Below are 23540 nucleotides of genomic sequence, written 5' to 3'. Positions count from 1 at the left end.
TACAGTAAAAAATTTAATAGTAGGAAGAAGATATTAGACTCTTTTCATTTTTTCATTTTTAAATAACACCTTAAAAACGTTTTATTTCTAAACAGATTTAGAGCACAGAGTTTACATAATAAACACACTTGACATTTTGATATGCCGTACAAATAGCACATGGATTTTCATCTGCTCTTAAATCACTTTCAAAATATCAGTGAATAATTCTTTACAAAAGAATTAAAAAAAAAACAGTTTTGACAGCAATAACTAGATGAGAGAGTCTGGTTTCAGATGTCCGTACAGTCATAGACTTTCACCAAAGATCCTCAAGGCAAAAGTTGTTCAAAGAAGAAATACAGTCAGACAGTCTGACATACATCTACGTACATCTATAGAACAACGATGGACAGAGAGGGTCGTTACAGGGATTAATGATTCGATTGTTTAGACTGAATGGAATGAAACCTAAAGATGGCGGTATGGAGCTAATTATGAGATTACTGAGAGATCACCAGAACTAGAGCATAAACGGGTCTAAGAGCAGCAGGACTGTGATTTCGATGAAGAGCTCGAGGTGTACATTACTGAAACGGTTTTCTGCTTACAGACACATTTGTGCATAGACCAGTATTGGCAAGTTACTTAGCATTTTTATGATTTTTTTTTTTTTTTTAAGAACAAGAGCTAGATCATATAATCACAAAGACTGTGTGCCATGTTGAAAAACAGAAACACTTTAGCTGAACCAGATGGCCACTTTAAAAACACTTTCACACAAAAATAAACATTCTTCACTAAGAGCTGCTTGTGACATCAAACGTTTGGTCCATCAAATACACACGTAAAACATGTGGAGTGTGTCAGTAATAATAACCTCGATTTGCCTCGATAATTTTCTGTTCTATTCTCATTTTCAGCTCCGACACGAGAGCGGAGCTGATTCCAGTTGTGCGGCTGATGGACCCGGACACCGAGGGCAGGTCCCGCTGGTCCGGCTGGATCCGCTGGTCCCGCTGAGGCCCGGTCGGCCCGGACACCGAGGCCACGTCCCGCTGGTGGTCCCGCGGGTCCAGCTGGATCCGCTGAGGCCCGGTCGCTGCTGGAGGAGGAGGAGGGAGGACCGGAGCGCTGGGAATGGGTCGCTTGGTTCTGGAGCTGCTGTTGTTTCCCTTGATCTTGTCACTCGTGTCTTCATCATCCTCATCGCGGTCACGGTCGTGTCCAAACGCTGGCCTGAAGCTCCAGTGCCGAGGCTCTTTGGCCCTCCTGCGAATGATGCGCCGCGCTGGTCTGATCCTATTGGACTTTGTGTTGCGAAAGAACAGAAGAGTGGAGATCAAAACTGTCACCAGAACCATAACAGAGATGAAACCGACCGCCAGGCCAAGAGCTTTCAGTGGATTCTCTCGGCTCTGCATTAGAAACGCGCCCATGGGCCCTTTGAGCCCATTCTGAGAAAAGAGAAAGAGATATTACAAGAAAGGGTTGTAAATAATGTACACAACATGAAGAAGTACCGTGGTTGTACCATGGCACAATAAAACAACTGTATATACACACACACTCCAGATTCCTGTATCAAGGCAATCGCATCATACCCCAAAGTGCTGTACATGGTAATAATATGTATTCTTCACAAACACAAAAATTAAAAAAAAGAATCATTCAAAGTCGTTTTATTCCCCCAGCGCACACCCTGGTCTCACCGGCTCGGTGATGTCGATGTTCACGACCGCTGTGGTGCTGAAGGACGGAGAGCCTCGATCCCGGGCCTGGACCAGAACTGACCACCTGCAGTCCTTCTGTCTGGTGATGTTCTGCACGATCTCCATAGACCTGATGTACGGCTTGAGCTTAATCTCTCCTGTGGACGAGTTGATGTCGAAGATGCCGTCTGGATCGGCTTTCATGATGGAATATTCAATGATGTTATTGGGTTCCTCTGCGTCCTCATCCACAGCCTGAACACAAACTGGAGTCAAGTCTCAATCCTAGCATTCACATTTACACCATTAGTGACGATCTGCTTCATCTGGTTGTGGGATCATGGGAGTTCATGCCGTAAGGCACAATGAGAGATTCGGTCTAATCAACTATGGGGGCCAATTTAGTTAAAGAATGAAAACTACAAGCCCACAAACCTGTATTTGCACCGGTTCCCCGATGATCATGGTCTTTTCCAGGAAGTTCTGGTTGAACTCTGGCCGATGGTCATTTTGGTCGAGCACAGTTACAAAAACCTCTGCAAGGCTGTATTTCCCCTCAGTGTCTTCAGCTTTTACATAGAAATTATATTTTGACTTGACTTCAGCATCTAAAGAGGCCCAGGGCTGCGTGTAAATGATGCCAGACGTGGGGTGAATGAGAAACCTGAAACAGACAAATAATCACAGGACTTTATTTAAAACTATGAGGTAGTTAACATCTCAAATGATGTCTAACTCATGAGAAATGTCTAAAAAGTGAGATGAATACCATCCTGCACTGAACAAGAACCATTTCAGTGTGGTAATGATGGGTTAAAATACAGAAGATCCAAAATAAACATGCAGGTATGTGTCTGATGTTAAAGCCGATATAAGAACTTGTCATTTAGTCTGGGTTTTAAGCAGCTGTTTTTCTAGTTGTCAGTGTGAAAATTAACAGTCAGACAGAAACCTGCTATTTTTCACACCATTATAATTTGCCTTCTGTATTGGGGAAGAATCAAGGCATAAATTTACAGGTTTTTCATTATCCGTATGTGTTCTGCCTCCAGCTGTCAAATCACGCGCTAATTGGGCCTGACTCACTAGCGGGGTGTGGAGATGCTATTTTTACTCCTCCAATCCCATAACAAGATTATCTGCTCCCTCACTGGAGTCTGTGTGTAAGCTGTTCTGTGCTCGTCCTTTAGTCCTTTACTGGCCTCATTAACACTGGGACAGCGGGCGCATCTGTGCATCTCTGACCTGACTAAACTAACACACGGGAGTTTGGTCCCATTCTGTGTCAGATTTGCCATTGAATCCATCATTTAGGTATCTTTAGTGCAAAAATCTCATGAGTTTGAAGAGTTACATCTATTATTAAGAAAAGCTTAATCCAAACAGATGACGGAACCAAATGTTATGTAAAGGCAGACCGTCTCTGTAATTGGAGCTCTGAATAAGGCTCAGCATATAATCACGAATCTGAATCCACAGTGTTCAGTGTTGAGAGATAACTCACAGATCTGCACCAGAGCCGTAGATGGAGTATTTCACTTCTCCCCAAAGCCCTGAGTCGGGGTCGGCTGCCTGGAAAACACCACATACGCGTTAAACGTGGACACAGAATGCATGAAAACACTCAATATAAGAATATAAGATCTGGAGCTGAAAATATTGCCCTGATTACAAACTGGATCATTTGTTCGATCACCGGCTGAGCAAACCATCTGAGAACTCTGCCTACATTTAGCACTTAGGGTTCATGTCTCGGTAAAGGCTGAACATCATTTCACACGCTGCTCACGGTCACTGAGACGACGTTGGATCCTCCTGGGGAGTTTTCCGGGATCCTGGCGATGTAAAACTCTGATGAGAACTTTGGAACGTTGTCGTTTGTGTCCAAAAGATTGATCACTATATCTGCGGTGGCACTGAAGCGCTCTGGAGTGTCGATCTCGACCGCTAACAGCTGGAACACAGCACCAAACGCTCAGAATCAAACACACACTGAAGGATCATCAGGAGCAAAAGTAGGATCAGGATCACACCTTGAATGTTAAGAACTGGTATTTCTCGTAGTCGATGGCGGTTGAGTTTTCCACGATGACGGTGACTTGGGCTTCATTGAGAACCGTCTGAGGAACCACACGTAGAACTCGAGACGGTCCCACCAGAAACAGTCGGAACTTCGCATTCGCTCCCTGATGAAGCGGCAGAGGTCATAAAATACGGTACATTAATACTGGGAAGACCTAAAACACCCACAGAAAACTGTTTATTAGAAGAAACTTCTGAAAAAAATTGACATGGGTTAGGTTAGTGTTAAAAGATAAAAGTGTGTGTGTGTGTGTGTGTGAAAGTGTGTGTGTGTGTGTGTGTGTGTGTGTGTGTGTGTGTGTGTGTGTGTGTGTGTGTGTGTGTGCGCGTGCGTGCGTGCGTGCGTGCGTGCGTGCGTGCGTGCGTGTGTGTGCGTGACGTGTGTGCACAGATGAAACCTGATGTTAACCCAGCATGATATGATCAATCAGTGCAGAATTCTAAAAAAAATTAAAACTTTACGAGTCTAAATTAGACTTTGATTTCCAATGTGAAGCATGTGTGAATGTTGCAGTTTGAGCATCACCATCATTGTGTGTGTATAATGCGTACAACATTAGTTTTTTGAAAGCAGAACAATCTGTGAGCCTCATGCACTCACACTGAAACAAAACTTGAGTTGTGCGATTCACACTGGAAGTACAGCCTTGATCTTCTGTCCACCTGCAGTTTCATTCTCACACTCAGAGTATTCATAATAATCGACCATGAATATCATCGACAACCAATGCCATTATTGATTAGTCGCGTCTGCCCACCGTGCACGGAAAACTTCCACCAGTCGTGTCAAATTTCAGCACTGAATAACGCATTTCTATGGAACTAATGCGTGTAAAAACAGTGTAGGAAACAGTGAGCTGGAAAGTTGTGTGATCCGAGCTGCCCTAAACATGAGCATTAGCGTGATAATGATGGCTTCCCTGTTACGCGCTCAGACTGAAAAATGTAAGCCGTAAGCAGGATAAAGAAAACACAGAAATGGATTACTGTATCCAGAGTGAATGTGTGTGTTCCTGCAGAACATTCCTCTTATCTGTTAACAATGAGTTTTTTTTCTTTTTCTTTATTATCTTAATTATTATCTTCTTTTTCAATGTAGGGATTTAAACTGTCCCTTTGCTTTATAGCTCTTTTGCATATAGCATAGATATAGATTCACTATATATGTTTTCATAGCTTTCAGTTGGCACGTTTGTTTGAAGGACAGCATTGAGCATAATGTGGAATAGTGTGTTTTGTCAATTTGATAAAACAAAATTATTATTTTTTTTACTAAATCCGAAGAATCATTGAAGAAACAATTGGCCAACTAATTGATTATCAAAGTAATCGTTAGTTGCAGCCCTAATTCATAGCTCTGCACATATATTATCAAAATGTAGATTGGAATGCAGGGACGTTCTCTACATGAATGGCAAGATTGTCTCTCGCCGCGGTGAATGGCTGCCGACCCCTAGTGAATGCAATTAAACTTATGTTTAATGGTTAATGTTGACTGTTGCACCTGGTCCGAGTCGTTGACCGTGATCTTCAGGCCTCGGAGAATCTCTCCCTCCGCCGGGTGTTCGTACATGGTCAGCTCGAAGCGGCTCTGTGGCCCGCTCTCGCCGTAGAAGGTGGGGGGGTGGTTGTTCAGGTCCACCACACGAATCGTGACTGTGGTCACGGCGAAGTCAACAAACTCACTGTCAGGTCCAACCTCTGAAGCCTTGATTTAACATGAAGAAAGTCTTATGTCATGCATGACACTACTTATAAAAACATACTCAATCTTTACTGATATTCATATTATAACTACAGCCAACCTTGACTTTTAACTCATATAACTCATTCCTCAGCTGTACTGGAAATGATGTCAGGCTGATACTCCCACTGGTGCTGTTGATGATGAAGAAGCCGTCGCTGCCTTTAGCCAACAGAAGAAGAGACAGACGTCGTACGATAGATTTAGATGAACTTCCAAAGCATTAGTGAAACTATGAAGCTCTTTGTCAGGGTTCTGTCACTTATGTGTAGTCTATTTCTTGGTTTTGTGACAGAGCCCTGACACTCTTGTTTTGTCTTGTACTGTGTAGCACACAGCTTGTTTAACACTAGCTGTGTGCTTTCATGTTGTCATGTTTTGTGTGAACATGGGGCTTATGAGTGTTCTTATTAGCTGCGTGTTCATGTCTCGTTTTGTTTGAGCACATGGCTTGTGATTTGTTTTACTGGCCATGTGCTTGTGTTTTAGTCATGTTTGGTGTGAACACATGGATTGTGCGTTTCCTTGTGCCATGTGCTCTCCTGTGATTGTCTAACTCCGCCCATGTTGTTACCTGATTATTGATTCATTTGCCCCACCTGTCCTCCATCGTTACCTGCTGTGTTTGCTCTCCCTATTTATTCTCCTTGTGTTTTCAGTCCTGTGCTGTCGTCAAGTCAAGGTCCAATTTTCCCCTTCTGGGTATTTTTATTTGTATTTTGTTTTATTTTTAATATTAAAAAAGCCCGTCAACTCTGCACCTGAGTCCTCGCTCCTTTCACCACCCACACCTGACACTATTTAGCACAATCTAACATTATTAAGACAGAACTTGGTAGATAAAATGAACTAGATAACATGAATGCAGATGTTCAGCGCTGAAGCAATAAACGCAGCTGACCATTGAGAATGGAATAATGGATGGGATTGGGGCTGTTCTGGTCCCCATCTTTGGCAAAAACAGTGAATATCTCTGAACCCTGGACACAACGCAGACAAAAAGACAGAACATTGTCATAAAAGCTCAGGGATTGTAGAAATATATATGTATATATGAAATAGTGTCATACTTACTGGTACAGAGACTTCATAGACAAATCCAAAATACGGAGTCCCAACAAATACTGGAGGAGAATCCTGGGTATCAAGGACATTGATGGTTACGATAGCTGTCGAGGTCATAACCTGGTATTTCCCATGATATTTACCTCCTCCATCCTGAAACAGACATATAGCACAGAAACATACAAATAATCTGATACTTAATTAAATGACCACATGGGAATCGATGTTCCGAGGAAATTCTTCTCATCTTTGAACTTCATTTTTACAACATAAAGCCATTTAGGAAAGATCAAAGCAAACACCCCAAACTAGGATTTTTCTGCTCACCTTTGCAACAACAGTGATAAAATGAGTCCTGGCGAGTTCGTAATCCAGCGATTCACCAGGTCTGATGCGCAGAACGCCACTGTGACCGTTGATGGTGAACTTACTGCTGGACTGCAAACGAAACGACAACTGATGAAGATTTCTTTCCTGAAATATATAACATGTCTGTCAAGATTACAGTCAGTTTGTGTTTAAACTCAACCGTTTCAGACCAATCTATTCTGACAGATGACTAAAAATCAAATGGCACACGCTGAACCCCACTACAAGCGTGTAGTAGATACAAGCATGCGTGTAGGGAATCCAACAAGAATGAGATGTCACTATTTACAAGAGGCTTTAATGAACACCCAGAACTATAACTACTACAGCAATTAATGCAGGACACTGAACTGAGAAAAAATAGAAAGGCTTAAATAACCAGCAGAAGAGGGAACAGGTGCCAAACTTATTAGAAACCATGGTAACAAGCGAGAACTCAGGTGACAGTGACGATGAATGTGACACAGGTGATATCTGAAACAATATGATCATGAAGTACGCATTATAAAGAATCTGGTTTCTCAGAGCAACACTGATGCCCTTTATGCATTGTTTAGATCCAAATATCTAGAGTTTTAACCATGAGGAGGTTCGGACTGCCGCTGTTAGTGTGTGAGTAGTGTATGTGTAGTGTATGTGTAGTGTATGAGTAGTGTATGTATAGTGTATGTGTAGTGTTAGGTTAAATGTAATGTGTAGTCTTCACATGTGTAGTCTACACAGTCTAACCCTAATGTGTAGATTAAACCACTTGTTAAAAAACCCAACAATCAAATCTACTTTTCTGTCAAAGATACTAGAAACGGCAGTATCCTTTTTAGAAAGAAATGGTATCTGTGAGAATTTTCAGTCAGGATTTAGACCGTATCATAGCACTGAGACTGCTCTCATTAGAGTCACAAATGATTTGCTCTTATCATCCGATCGTGGTTGTATCTCGCTATTGGTGTTACTCGATCTTAGTGCTGCATTTGACACTATTGACGATAATAGTGTCAAAAATTATGTTGGCATTAGTGGAATTGCATTAAAATGGTTTAAATCATACTTATCTGACCGTTGTCAGTTTGTAGCAGTAAATAAAGAGATGTCTTATCGGTCAAAAGTTCAATATGGTGTACCACAAGGCTCAGTACTAGGACCGCTGCTGTTGTTCACTCTGTACATGCTACCCTTAGGAGATATTATTAGGAAGCATGGCATTAGATTTCACTGTTATGCTGATGATACTCAGCTCTATATTTCTTCACGCCCTGACGAAACTTTCCAATTCACCAAATTAACGGAATGCATAGCTGATATAAAAAATGGATGACTAGTAATTTCCTACTATTTAATTCTGAAAAAACAGAGATTCTAATTATTGGACAAAAAACTTCCTCACGTAATAACCTAGAATACTGTCTAACACTTGATGGCTGCTCTGTCAAGTCCACGTCGTTGGTTAGGAACCTGGGTGTGCTCTTTGATAGCAATCTTTAATTTGAAAGTCACGTGAATAGTATCTGTAAAACCGCATTTTTCCATCTAAAAAATATATCTAAATTACGTCATATGCTCTCAATGAAAAATGCAGAACAACTAGTTCATGTGTTCATGACATCAAGGCTAGATTATTGTAATGCTCTACTGGGTGGTTGCCCTGTACGCTTAATAAACAAACTACAGCTGGTCCAAAACGCAGCCGCTAGAGAATTACCAGAACCAGGAAGTATGACTATATTAGCCCGGTTCTGTCAACACTGCATTGGCTCCCTATTAAACATTGTATACATTTTAAAATATTGCTGATTACTTACAAAGCACTAAATGGTTTAGCTCTGCAGTACTTCAGCGAGCTCTTAACGCATTATAGTCCGTCACGTCTATTGCGATCTCAAAATTTTGTCCAGTTGATAATACCTAGAATATCTAAATCGACTGCTGGCGGTAGATCCTTTTCCTATTTAGCACCAAAACTTTGGAACAATCTTCCTAACATTGTCCGGGAAGCAGGTTTATCCCAAGGTTTACCGCAGTCTGCCGTATCCAGGCCGTATCCGGATCTGATGAAGGACCTGCACCCGGACACGACGATAACGCAGTCCTGAAGTGTCCACTAGTCTCTACCCTGTGAACGCCTCCTTCCCTTTACCTCTGTAATGATAAAACATTGTTGGGATAATTCCGGTTCACGCGGCTACGCGGAAGCGCTAAAAATTCTCAGAGCCACCAGGCACTGTTTTATGCAAATGAGCGGCCGGATCGCATTAAAGAATTTTATGATAGAACGGTGTCGTGTTAGCGGCAGCTAAGTTAAAAACTAGTGATCGCTGTGACGGAAGTGAATCAATCAAAACTAACTTTATCTGGACAAAAACTTTATTCTAGAGCTGTAAACCCTAAACAATCTCTGTTACTTTAATTTCCTATTATCACTGTAAAGTTGCTTTGAAACAGTCCATATTGTTAAAAGCGCTGTATAAATGAAGGTGACTTGAATTGAGTAGTGTATGAGCAGCATATGTGTAGTGTATCTGTAGTATATGAGTAGTGTATGAGTAAGGTATGTGTAGTGTATGAGTAGTGTATGTATATGAATACTTCCCTTAAATCCTGATGTACTCGTTACATCATAAGAAGAATGGCATCTATGCTAATTTTAGTGTCTTTGTTTATCCCAAGGTTTTCCCGCAGCCTGCCGGATCCAGGCCGTTTCCAGATCTGACGAAGGACTTTCGCCTGGACCGGATGACAATGCAGTGCTGAAGTGCCAACTAGCCTCTCCCTATGGAGGATCCCTATACCACTCTACAGATAAAGCCTTGTGGAATTTTTCGGTTTGCGTACCTACCCGAACTGTTAAAATAAAATAAAATTCTGGCAAGATTTATAGGCAATTTATAGGCAAGACAAGTAGTTTGTTTAGGCATGGTTTGTAGGGAATTACAAACCTGCGCACATATATTCAAACGCACATAACTATGAAATCAATTCTTAATGCACATGTGAACGCCATCAGCGTCTATCACAGGTTCACGTTTAAAGTCTGTTTAGAGAGAACGGTGTCGTCTTAGCGGCCCCTAATTTAATAACAAATGATCATTTAGACGGAAGTGAATCAATCAAAACTAACTTTAGCTGGAAAAAACATTATTCAAGAACCACTATAAAACCAAACCAATCTCTGTTACCTTAAACTATATGTTTATCTCTGTAAAGCTGCTTTGAAACAATCTACATTGTTAAAAGCGCTATATAAATGATGATGACTTGACTTGACTTGTACAGTGCATGTGTAGTGTATGAGTAGGGTATGTGTACTGTATGAGTAGGGTATGTACACTCACCTAAAGGATTATTAGGAACACCTGTTCAATTTCTCATTAATGCAATTATCTAATCAACCAATCACATGGCAGTTGCTTCAATGCATTTAGGGGTGTGGTCCTGGTCAAGACAATCTCCTGAACTCCAAACTGAATGTCAGAATGGGAAAGAAAGGTGATTTAAGCAATTTTGAGCGTGGCATGGTTGTTGGTGCCAGACGGCCGGTCTGAGTATTTCACAATCTGCTCAGTTACTGGGATTTTCACGCACAACCATTTCTAGGGTTTACAAAGAATGGTGTGAAAAGGGAAAAACATCCAGTATGTGGCAGTCCTGTGGGCGAAAATGCCTTGTTGATGCTAGAGGTCAGAGGAGAATGGGCCGACTGATTAAAGCTGATAAAAGAGCAACTTTGACTGAAATAACCACTCGTTACAACCAAGGTATGCAGCAAAGCATTTGTGAAGCCACAACCCGCACAACCTTGAGGCGGATGGGCTACAACAGCAGAAGACCCCACCGGGTACCACTCATCTACACTATAAATAGGAAAAAGAGGATATAATTTGCAAGAGCTCAACAAAATTGGACAGTTGAAGACTGGTAAAATGTTGCCTGGTCTGATGAGTCTCGATTTCTGTTGAGACATTCAGATGGTAGAGTCAGAATTTGGCGTAAACAGATTGAGAACATGGATCCATCATGCCTTGTTACCACTGTGTAGGCTGGTGGTGGTGGTGTAATGGTGTGGGGATGTTTTCTTGGCACACTTTAGGCCCCTTAGTGCCAATTGGGCATCGTTTAAATGCCACGGCCTACCTGAGCATTGTTTCTGACCATGTCCATCCCTTTATGGCCACCATGTACCCATCCTCTGATGGCTACTTCCAGCAGGATAATGCACCATGTCACAAAGCTCAAATCATTTCAAATTGGTTTCTTGAACATGACAATGAGTTCACTGTACTAAAATGGCCCCCACAGTCACCAGATCTCAACCCAATAGAGCATCTTTGGGATGTGGTGGTATGGGAGCTTTGTGCCCTGGATGTGCATCCCACAAATCTCCATCAACTGCAAGATGCTATCCTATCAATATGGGCCAACATTTCTAAAGAATGCTTTCAGCACCTTGTTGAATCAATGCCACGTAGAATTAAGACAGTTTTGAAGGCGAAAGGGGGTCAAACACAATATTAGTATGGTGTTCCTAATAATCCTTTAGGTGAGTGTCCTTTAGGTTAAGTAGTGTATGAATAGGGTATGTATAGTGTATAAGTAGTGTATGTGTAGTCTATGAACAGTGTATGAGTAATGTATGCGCAGTGTATGTGTAGTGTATGAGCAGCATATGTGTAGTGTATCTGTAGTATATGTGTAGTGTATGTGTAGTCTATGAACAGCATATGTGTAGTGTATCTGTAGTATATGAGTAGTGTATCTGTAGTATATGTGTAGTGTATCTGTAGTATATGAGTAGTGCATCTGTAGTATATGTGTAGTGTATCTGTAGTATATGTGTAGTGTATCTGTAGTATATGTGTAGTGTATGAGCAGCATATGTGTAGTGTATCTGTAGTATATGAGTAGTGTATCTGTAGTATATGTGTAGTATATGTGTAGTGTATGAGCAGCATATGTGTAGTGTATCTGTAGTATATGAGTAGTGTATCTGTAGTATATGAGTAGTGCATCTGTAGTATATGTGTAGTGTATCTGTAGTATATGTGTAGTGTATCTGTAGTATATGTGTAGTATATGTGAAGTGTATGAGCAGCATATGTGTAGTGTATCTGTAGTATATGAGTAGTGTATCTGTAGTATATGTGTAGTGTATCTGTAGTATATGAGTAGTGTATCTGTAGTATATGTGTAGTGTATCTGTAGTATATGTGTAGTGTATCTGTAGTATATGAGTAGTGTATCTGTAGTATATGTGTAGTGTATCTGTAGTATATGTGTAGTGTATCTGTAGTATATGTGTAGTGTATCTGTAGTATATGAGTAGTGTATCTGTAGTATATGTGTAGTGTATCTGTAGTATATGAGTAGTGTATCTGTAGTATATGAGTAGTGTATCTGTAGTATATGTGTAGTGTATCTGTAGTATATGAGTAGTGTATCTGTAGTATATGAGTAGTGTATCTGTAGTATATGTGTAGTGTATCTGTAGTATATGAGTAGTGTATCTGTAGTATATGTGTAGTGTATCTGTAGTATATGTGTAGTGTATCTGTAGTATATGAGTAGTGTATCTGTAGTATATGAGTAGTGTATCTGTAGTATATGTGTAGTGTATCTGTAGTATATGTGTAGTGTATCTGTAGTATATGTGTAGTGTATCTGTAGTATATGTGTAGTGTATCTGTAGTATATGTGTAGTGTATCTGTAGTATATGTGTAGTGTATCTGTAGTATATGTGTAGTGTATCTATATGTGTAGTGAATCTGTAGTATATGTGTAGTGTATCTGTAGTATATGTGTAGTGTATCTGTAGTATATGTGTAGTGTATCTATATGTGTAGTGAATCTGTAGTATATGTGTAGTGTATCTGTAGTATATGAGTAGTGTATCTGTAGTATATGAGTAGTGTATCTGTAGTATATGTGTAGTGTATCTGTAGTATATGTGTAGTGTATCTGTAGCATATGTGTAGTGTATCTGTAGTATATGTGTAGTGTATCTGTAGTATATGAGTAGTGTATCTGTAGTATATGTGTAGTGTATCTATATGAGTAGTGTATCTGTAGTATATGAGTAGTAAACGGCCCTGTGTGACAAGTGGATTTGTAAAAGTACAAATATTCCTTCTAGTCTTTCTATTGATTTGAGCTCATAAAAGCTGAGTGTGTAATAATTATATCAGGAATGATGAAAAGGGTTGTTTAAAAAAAGTAGAAGAATATTAGACATTGAGTTTTCTAGTTTTTCCACTAGAGGCCAGACACTCGTGTGTGTGTGTGTGTGTGTGTGTGTGTGTGTGTGTGTGTGTGTGTGTGTGTGTGTGTGTGTGTGTGTGTGTGTGTGTAAACCAGGCTAAACCTCAACCTGCATAAATGTAATTGAAATTTAATCCAGTAGCAGCACATTTTCTGATGGCACTTTAGTGTCTGTTCGACAGCGTCCCACATGACTGTCCTCGACAGACGAAACCCATCATCGAAACCCATCATCAGTGGTCATTATATTAAACTCATCATCAGTGGTCATTATATTAAACCCATCATCAGTGGTCATTATATTAAACTCATCATCAGTGGTCATTATATTAAACCCATCATCAGTGGTCATTATATTAAACTCATTATCAGTGGTCATTATATTAAACTCATTATCAGTGGTCATTATATTAAACTCATCATCAGTGGTCATTATATTAATCTCATTCCCCTGAGAGTGACACTGATGTCACAGGAAGTAGTTTCTCTTCACCTGCAGGAAGTAGGAAACACTTCCCCCGGAGCCGATGTCTCTGTCGACGGCCTGGACTCTGTAGAAGCTGCTGCCCGAGGGAACGTCCTTCAACACAGATCACAATCATGCGGACTGTGTTTTATTTCACACACGTATGTATATATATATATTAATTTCCAAACTGATTTTGACTCTTACCTCAGGGACGTCCACTATAAAGGGTCGATTTAAAAACTCAGGCTTTTCGTCATTAACATCTGTGATAAACACTCGAACATTTTCTACCACCTGGAGAAACGAGGTATAAAGTAAATTTGATCTGAAAAATTGCATATGCATCAAAAACGTCAGAAATGTACATTGAAGCACATTTAAACACAATAATATGCAGAGGACTATGGGACTAAATAATAATTAATGAACAATTATAATTGCAATCCAGCGTCAAAGGCTATACCACTTCTTAGAAGTGAAGTTTTTAATTTTGGCACAACTAACAGCATTAAACAAAATCCTAAATGAACGATTATTTCCCAAACATTCCAGTCGAAGCAGATAAACATATACATAAACATGATTATAAACATAAACATAAACATGATTATAAACATAAACATAAACATGAACATGAACATGAATATAAACATGAACATAAACATGAACATGAATATAAACATGAATATAAACATGAACATGAACATGAACATGAATATAAACATGAACATGAACATGAACATGAACATAAACATGAATATAAACATGAACATGAACATGAATATAAACATGAATATAAACATGAACATGAACATGAATATAAACATGAACATGAACATGAACATGAACATGAACATAAACATAAACATGAATATAAACATGAATATAAACATGAATATAAACATGAACATGAACATGAACATAAACATAAACATGAATATAAACATGAATATAAACATGAACATAAACATGAACATGAACATGAACATGAACATGAATATAAACAAACATGAATATAAACATGAATATAAACATGAATATAAACATAAACATAAACATGAACATGAACATGAACATGAATATAAACATGAACATAAACATAAACATGAATATAAACATGAACATGAACATGAATATAAACATGAATATAAACATGAACATGAACATGAATATAAACATGAACATGAACATAAACATGAATATAAACATGAACATGAACATGAACATGAATATAAACATGAACATGAATATAAACATGAACATAAACATGAACATGAATATAAACATGAACATGAATATAAACATGAACATGAACATGAACATGAACATAAACATGAACATGAATATAACATGAACATGAACATGAACATGAACATAAACATAAACATGAACATGAACATGAACATGAACATGAACATGAACATGAACATGAATATAAACATGAACATGAATATAAACATAAACATAAACATAAGCATGAACATGAACATGAACATAAACATGAACATGAACATGAACATGAACATGAACATGAATATAAACATGAACATGAATATAAACATAAACATAAACATGAACATGAATATAAACATGAACATGAACATGAATATATACATAAACATGAATATAAACATGAACATGAACATGAATATAAACATGAATATAAACATGAACATGAACATGAACATAAACATGAATATAAAAATGAACATGAACATGAACATGAACATAAACATAAACATGAATATAAACATGAATATAAACATGAACATAAACATAAACATGAACATGAACATGAACATGAATATAAACATGAACATGAAAATGAACATAAACATGAATATAAACATGAACATGAACATGAACATGAACATGAACATAAACATAAACATGAATATAAACATGAATATAAACATGAACATAAACATAAACATGAACATGAACATGAATATAAACATGAACATAAACATGAACATAAACATGAACATGAATATAAACATAAACATAAACATGAACATGAATATAAACATGAACATGAATATATACATAAACATGAATATAAACATGAACATGAACATGAATATAAACATGAATATAAACATGAACATGAACATGAACATGAATATAAACATAAACATAAACATGAACATGAATATAAACATGAACATGAATATATACATAAACATGAATATAAACATGAACATGAACATGAATATAAACATGAATATAAACATGAACATAAACATAAACATGAATATAAACATGAATATAAACATGAACATAAACATAAACATGAACATGAACATGAATATAAACATGAACATAAACATGAACATAAACATGAACATGAATATAAACATAAACATAAACATGAACATGAATATAAACATGAACATGAATATATACATAAACATGAATATAAACATGAACATGAACATGAATATAAACATGAACATGAACATGAACATGAACATAAACATAAACATGAATATAAACATGAATATAAACATGAACATAAACATAAACATGAACATGAACATGAACATGAACATGAATATAAACATGAACATGAAAATGAACATAAACATGAATATAAACATGAACATGAACATGAACATGAACATGAACATAAACATAAACATGAATATAAACATGAATATAAACATGAACATAAACATAAACATGAACATGAACATGAACATGAACATGAACATGAACATGAACATGAACATAAACATAAACATGAATATAAACATGAATATAAACATAAACATAAACATGAACATGAACATGAACATGAACATGAACATGAACATGAATATAAACATGAACATGAACATGAACATGAATATAAACATGAACATGAATATAAACATGAACATGAACATGAACATGAACATGAATATAAACATGAACATAAACATGAACATGAATATAAACATGAACATGAATATAAACATGAACATAAACATGAACATGAACATAAACATGAACATGAATATAACATGAACATGAACATGAACATGAACATGAATATAAACATAAACATGAATATAAACATGAATATAAACATGAATATAAACATAAACATAAACATAAACATGAACATGACCATGAACATGAACATGAACATGAATATAAACATGAACATAAACATAAACATGAATATAAACATGAACATGAATATAAACATGAACATGAATATAAACATGAACATGAATATAAACATGAACATAAACATGAACATGAATATAAACATGAACATGAATATAAACATGAACATAAACATGAACATGAATATAACATGAACATGAACATGAACATGAATATAAACATAAACATGAATATAAACATGAATATAAACATAAACATAAACATGAACATGAATATAAACATGAACATGAACATGAATATAAACATAAACATGAATATGAACATGAACATGAATATAAACATGAATATAAACATGAACATGAACATGAACATGAACATAAACATGAACATGAATATAAACATGAACATAAACATGAACATGAATATAAACATGAACATGAATATAAACATGAACATGAATATAAACATGAATATAAACATGAACATGAACATGAACATGAACATGAACATGAATATAAACATAAACATGAATATAAACATGAATATAAACATAAACATGAATATAAACATGAATATAAACATGAACATAAACATGAACATGAATATAAACATGAACATGAACATGAACATGAACATGAACATGAACATGAACATGAACATGAATATAAACATAAACATGAACATGAATATGAACATGAACATGAATATAAACATGAATATAAACATGAACATGAACATGAACATGAACATGAACATGAATATAAACATAAACATGAATATAAACATGAATATAAACATAAACATGAATATAAACATGAATATAAACATGAACATAAACATGAACATGAATATAAACATGAACATGAACATGAACATGAATATAAACATGAACATAAACATGAACATGAATATAAACATGAACATGAATATAAACATAAACATGAATATAAACATGAATATAAACATGAATATAAACATAAACATAAACATGAACATGAACATGAACATGAATATAAACATGAACATAAACATAAACATGAATATAAACATGAACATGAATATAAACATGAACATGAATATAAACATGAACATGAATATAAACATGAACATAAACATGAACATGAATATAAACATGAACATGAATATAAACATGAACATAAACATGAACATGAATATAACATGAACATGAACATGAACATGAACATGAATATAAACATAAACATGAATATAAACATGAATATAAACATAAACATAAACATGAACATGAATATAAACATGAACATGAACATGAATATAAACATAAACATGAACATGAACATGAACATGAATATAAACATGAATATAAACATGAACATGAACATGAACATGAACATAAACATGAACATGAATATAAACATGAACATGAACATGAACATGAACATGAATATAAACATAAACATGAATATAAACATGAATATAAACATAAACATGAATATAAACATGAATATAAACATGAACATAAACATGAACATGAATATAAACATGAACATGAACATGAACATGAACATGAATATAAACATGAACATGAACATGAACATGAACATGAACATAAACATGAACATGAATATAAACATGAACATGAACATGAACATGAATATAAACATAAACATGAATATAAACATGAATATAAACATAAACATGAATATAAACATGAATATAAACATGAATATAAACATGAACATAAACATGAACATGAATATAAACATGAACATGAACATGAACATAAACATGAATATAAACATGAACATGAACATAAACATGAATATAAACATAAACATGAACATGAACATGAACATGAACATGAACATGAACATGAACATAAACATGAATATAAACATGAACATGAACATAAGCAGAAGCCGTCCTGCTAACACATCAGTGTTGTGAAAGTGTCAGTCACAGTGCACAGGCGATCGGTCTGTGCATTTCTACCCAACATGCACCTCTTCGGGTCGGAGGCGATCGGTCTGTGCATTTCTACCCAACATGCACCTCTTCGGGTCAGATGCGATCGGTCTGCGCATTTCTACCCAACATGCACCTCTTCGGGTCAGATGCGATCGGTCTGCGCATTTCTACCCAACATGCACCTCTTCGGGTCAGATGCGATCGGTCTGTGCATTTCTACCCAACATGCACCTCTTCGGGTCGGAGGCGATCGGTCTGCGCATTTCTACCCAACATGCACCTCTTCGGGTCAGATGCGATCGGTCTGCGCATTTCTACCCAACATGCACCTCTTCGGGTCAGATGCGATCGGTCTGCGCATTTCTACCCAACATGCACCTCTTCGGGTCAGATGCGATCGGTCTGCGCATTTCTACCCAACATGCACCTCTTCGGGTCAGATGCGATCGGTCTGTGCATTTCTACCCAACATGCACCTCTTCGGGTCGGAGGCGATCGGTCTGCGCATTTCTACCCAACATGCACCTCTTCGGGTCAGATGCGATCGGTCTGCGCATTTCTACCCAACATGCACCTCTTCGGGTCAGATGCGATCGGTCTGCGCATTTCTACCCAACATGCACCTCTTCGGGTCAGATGGGATCGGTCTGCACATTTCTACCCAACATGCACCTCTTCGGGTCGGAGGCGATCGGTCTGTGCATTTCTACCCAACATGCACCTCTTCGGGTCAGATGCGACCGGTCTGTGCATTTCTACCCAACATGCACCTCTTCGGGTCGGAGGCGATCGGTCTGCGCATTTCTACCCAACATGCACCTCTTCGGGTCAGATGCGATCGGTCTGCGCATTTCTACCCAACATGCACCTCTTCGGGTCAGATGCGATCGGTCTGCGCATTTCTACCCAACATGCACCTCTTCGGGTCAGATCGGATCGGTCTGCACATTTCTACCCAACATGCACCTCTTCGGGTCGGAGGCGATCGGTCTGTGCATTTCTACCCAACATGCACCTCTTTGGGTCAGATGCGATCGGTCTGTGCATTTCTACCCAACATGCACCTCTTCGGGTCAGATGCGATCGGTCTGCGCATTTCTACCCAACATGCACCTCTTCGGGTCAGATGCGATCGGTCTGCGCATTTCTACCCAACATGCACCTCTTCGGGTCAGATGCGATCGGTCTGCACATTTCTACCCAACATGCACCTCTTCGGGTCAGATGCGATCGGTCTGCGCATTTCTACCCAACATGCACCTCTTCGGGTCAGAGGCGATCGGTCTGTGCATTTCTACCCAACATGCACCTCTTCGGGTCAGAGGCGATCGGTCTGTGCATTTCTACCCAACATGCACCTCTTCGGGTCAGATGCGATCGGTCTGCACATTTCTACCCAACATGCACCTCTTCGGGTCAGAGGCGATCGGTCTGCGCACATGAAGTCAAACACACTGACAGTGTTTCACTCTTTACAGTCAAACTGACCAATGACTGAAAGCGACTGAAACCGACACGCCTCTAACAGCTGAACATACAAACAATGACACGCTTCACTTTAAGAAGTTAGTCTGTAATTAAATCTAATTGTAATGGTGTTTTTTCACCTTGTTTCTTCCGTCTGTGATGGTCACACATGCAACGATCTCATCCTGAAACTTAACAATCAAAACAAGTTTTATTATTAACACAAATCTCAGACTTCAGCTGGTAATCTGATTAATGTCCTTATATTGTGCGGTTGTAATGACACACACACATACTCACCTCTCTGTCCAAACTTTCCACGAGCGTCACATTCCCTGATTTGGGCTCAACGCTGAAACTCTCTTTGGATCCCTTATCAAAGGTCATGCCGTAGGTCACGGGTTCCCCTTCCGGGTCGGAGCCGTTCAGCGTGTACACATGAGTCCCTGTGGAGAACCAGATGTGTTCATATACAGCCTAACCCCTAACCCCTAACCCCTAACCCCTAACCCCTAATCCCACTGCCACTCGTGTCCCATTACAATGAGCTAAATATCTGATTTCATGAAAATGATTTAGAGAAATGAATTTCTGCACACAACAAATATGAATTCAGCATGATCAGAGATTTGTCTCATTATATCTCTGTTCTGTGGTCTGTGCATATACAGTATGAGATGTTCTGTTCTTCGGACACAGCAGGAGGTGTGTGTGAACACTAAAGAGGTGTGTGTGAACACTAACCCACAGCTGTGTCTTCAGCGATGCTGAAAAGCGCCATGTTTCCGTTGTTGCTGCCAGATCCATTATCATAGAAATACGGTGCGAAATCCGATTTGCCTGAAAACACAGAAAACTCAGCATCAAATAACACAGAAATACACTTCAAATGTTGAACATCTGGATGTTCACACAAAAAACTTGAAGAAATACAGTGTAGGTTGTGATGTCTTTGTCAGATTGAAACAGCATTCAGTGAAATCAGTGACACAGAATCATCATTTGGACCAATTCTAAATAGTTCCAATTCTTAGTAAGTGAGAATTACATGTATTTTAGAAAACTACTCTAAAAATAAAACAAGCGTTCCACAGTAAATTATCATGTTTAAAGTTAAAGGTGTAGAGTAAAGGACAAGTAACCCAGAAGCACAGCTCTGCTCAGTCCACTATACTTAAAGGATTACTGAGACTCTCGAGATCTGAATGTGATTAAACTACAGTCTCTCAGAAACACTGTTACTCACCTGTATACACACACAGCGAGAGGAGAAGAAGTAAAGTCTGTTTATTCCTCATTCTGTAGAGAGAGAGTGAAGAAGCAGCCGCTGCCCATCTGAAGACGTCTTTAGAGGCGCACGCGCGAGCGTGTGTGTGTGTGTGTGTGTGTGTGTGTGTGTGTGTGTGTGTGAGAGCGCAGGAGAAGCAGACGCAGTAATCCTGTGACTCACTGCAGCTCATGACTGAGACCTGGAACAACACACACACACACACACACACACACCTGCTCCTCACCGGGAAATATAACAGGTCTGATTGAGAAAGTTTGTTCTGTAACATCAGAACCAAATGAAACTGAAGGACAGAAGCTTTAATACATCCTCATTCTGCTATATGAACATTAGCATCAGCTCCTGATAAAGCACATCTGTCACTGAGCTATTCTAGGGTGAAGGAGACGTTCTTCAGAGTTTGGTGTGTGTTCACACACACGTCACGCAGAACATCACGAGAATCGCTCCGCTATATAAAGTGTGTTGCAGGAAGAACAGAATCTTGTGCTTATAATGAAAACATTGCAGGCAAACACAGACGAAACTCTTATTTGATGAAGAGTAGTTGAAAGATACGACTTCTAGCTTTACTCTAAACACACTGATGGCTTTTCTGCATGAAACTTGCAGTTTCAGTGAGTCGTGTGTTCAGTGTGTTCAAGTGTTGGATTGATGGAGCTTCTTTTTGATGCTCTAAAATATAAAAACATAAGGCTGCCTCTGTTTACTATGATAGAATAATCAGGTCACCGTTTCTCTTCTCAACCCAACAGCTCAGAAAAAGGGTCGGATCATTCGAAGCTCACTGAGGAATATTGTGTTTTTTGTCTGATCAGTTTATATGCGTCTGTGTTCTTACATCGTTCCTCCTGCAGAATGACTATTGCTTTATTACAGTTTTTGCCCATTGCTTACACACTAAAACCGAATGCTTAGACCAAAGCCTCAATACCTAAACTTCTTGTAGCATACCCTAAACGCAGTGTAACCATAGCTTAAACACATTGTCAACTTTACACTTTATTTGCAATTCTGTAACACACTTATTGCAAAACACTACACACGTTTTCTTACAGTAGACACTTTGTTTAAAAATTAAATCACCTGTTACCATTGGGAAAACACTCTGTTCAAAATGCAAAACTCATCTGGCAATTGTAGGCGCTTACATACAGACCTGAAAACACTTGCACAGAAAACAGAACACCAATCGGTCTGAGCCTTAGCACTACAAATAGGCCTCAGGTAAGCCATTTTCAGAACTTTGCAAGCATAGAGGCAATGCGAGTCAGAGTAAGAGGAGGACAAAGAGAGAGACGTGTTTCAGATGACATTAGGGCTACTCTGGTGGACCATGTGGTGGATAAATCGTGGCCTGTCCATGAGGGAGGCTGGGCGAAGAGTCCACCCTAACCTCAGTCGCTACACAGGGATACCATTGTGATGTTACAGTACTGTGTACAGTTTGAAAGTACAGTATGTGAAAAAGAACCTAACCAATGACATCTTGTGGTGGCATTTTCTACAGAATGGTTGGACGACCTCCTCAAGGTGGAACGGAACGGCTCTTCACTCACCAAAAAGAGCTTGCCATTATTGAAATGGTGCGAGAAAATAATGCAATCCGACTTCGTGAGTTGCAACAACGCATAATTGAAAATAGAAATGTGTTCAAAAATATGAACAGGGTCAGCATTTCTACAGTAAGTCGCATCCTACAGAAACATAACTTCAGAATGAAGCCGCTGTACAGGGTGCCATTGGAGAGGAACAGTGTCAGGGTCAAGGATCTGCGCTGCGAGGATTATGTGCAGGTATGTGTCTATGTATAGTATGTATATCTATGTATAGTACTTTACGTACTATATATTGTGATGTGGGAATGAGGGTTTATGCTGCTAACTGCCCTGCCTGTAGCTTGTAGTTTTTGTCTATACTGAGCCAACCCAGCCCCTACTTGTGTGAAAATATGGACATTGAAGTTACTGTATGTGTTTTCAATAACACTATTCAATAACTAACATCAATATTTGGAATAAACTAATTGTGACGATCTGCGGCTGGAGTGC

At 38.3% G+C, this 23540-nt stretch overlaps 1 protein-coding gene across 3 annotated transcripts; it reads right to left on the bottom strand.

Moving 5' to 3' along the window:
- Nucleotides 1-642: 642 nt before the first annotated feature.
- On the bottom strand, nucleotides 643-21811 carry LOC143744083 (cadherin-related family member 1a). Of its 3 annotated transcripts, none has more exons than XM_077235474.1 (17): nucleotides 21445-21811; nucleotides 20943-21038; nucleotides 20499-20644; nucleotides 20339-20389; nucleotides 13875-13964; nucleotides 13695-13781; nucleotides 6910-7020; nucleotides 6592-6735; nucleotides 6419-6497; nucleotides 5579-5679; nucleotides 5278-5481; nucleotides 3725-3877; nucleotides 3481-3645; nucleotides 3196-3263; nucleotides 2127-2355; nucleotides 1692-1946; nucleotides 643-1436 (listed from the first exon to the last, which is right to left on the bottom strand). In XM_077235474.1, exons 1-17 carry the CDS (start codon nucleotides 21755-21757, stop codon nucleotides 846-848), a joined length of 2883 nt encoding a protein of 960 aa, XP_077091589.1. In that variant the 5' UTR covers nucleotides 21758-21811; the 3' UTR covers nucleotides 643-845. The 3 variants fall into 3 exon arrangements, with proteins under 3 accessions (XP_077091589.1, XP_077091588.1, XP_077091590.1); XM_077235473.1 differs by having other exon boundaries at nucleotides 706-1436; nucleotides 6910-7056; nucleotides 21445-21595; XM_077235475.1 differs by lacking the exon at nucleotides 20339-20389 and having other exon boundaries at nucleotides 706-1436; nucleotides 6910-7056; nucleotides 21445-21595.
- Nucleotides 21812-23540: the final 1729 nt, after the last annotated feature.

The sequence above is a fragment of the Siphateles boraxobius genome, unplaced genomic scaffold, assembly GCF_051911475.1.
Source record: "Siphateles boraxobius isolate OS27281-9 unplaced genomic scaffold, OSU_SipBor_1 193, whole genome shotgun sequence".
In the NCBI taxonomy this organism is placed as follows: domain Eukaryota; kingdom Metazoa; phylum Chordata; class Actinopteri; order Cypriniformes; family Leuciscidae; genus Siphateles; species Siphateles boraxobius.
Note: the sequence above shows the minus strand (reverse complement) of the source record. Positions and strands in the feature narration are given on the sequence as shown.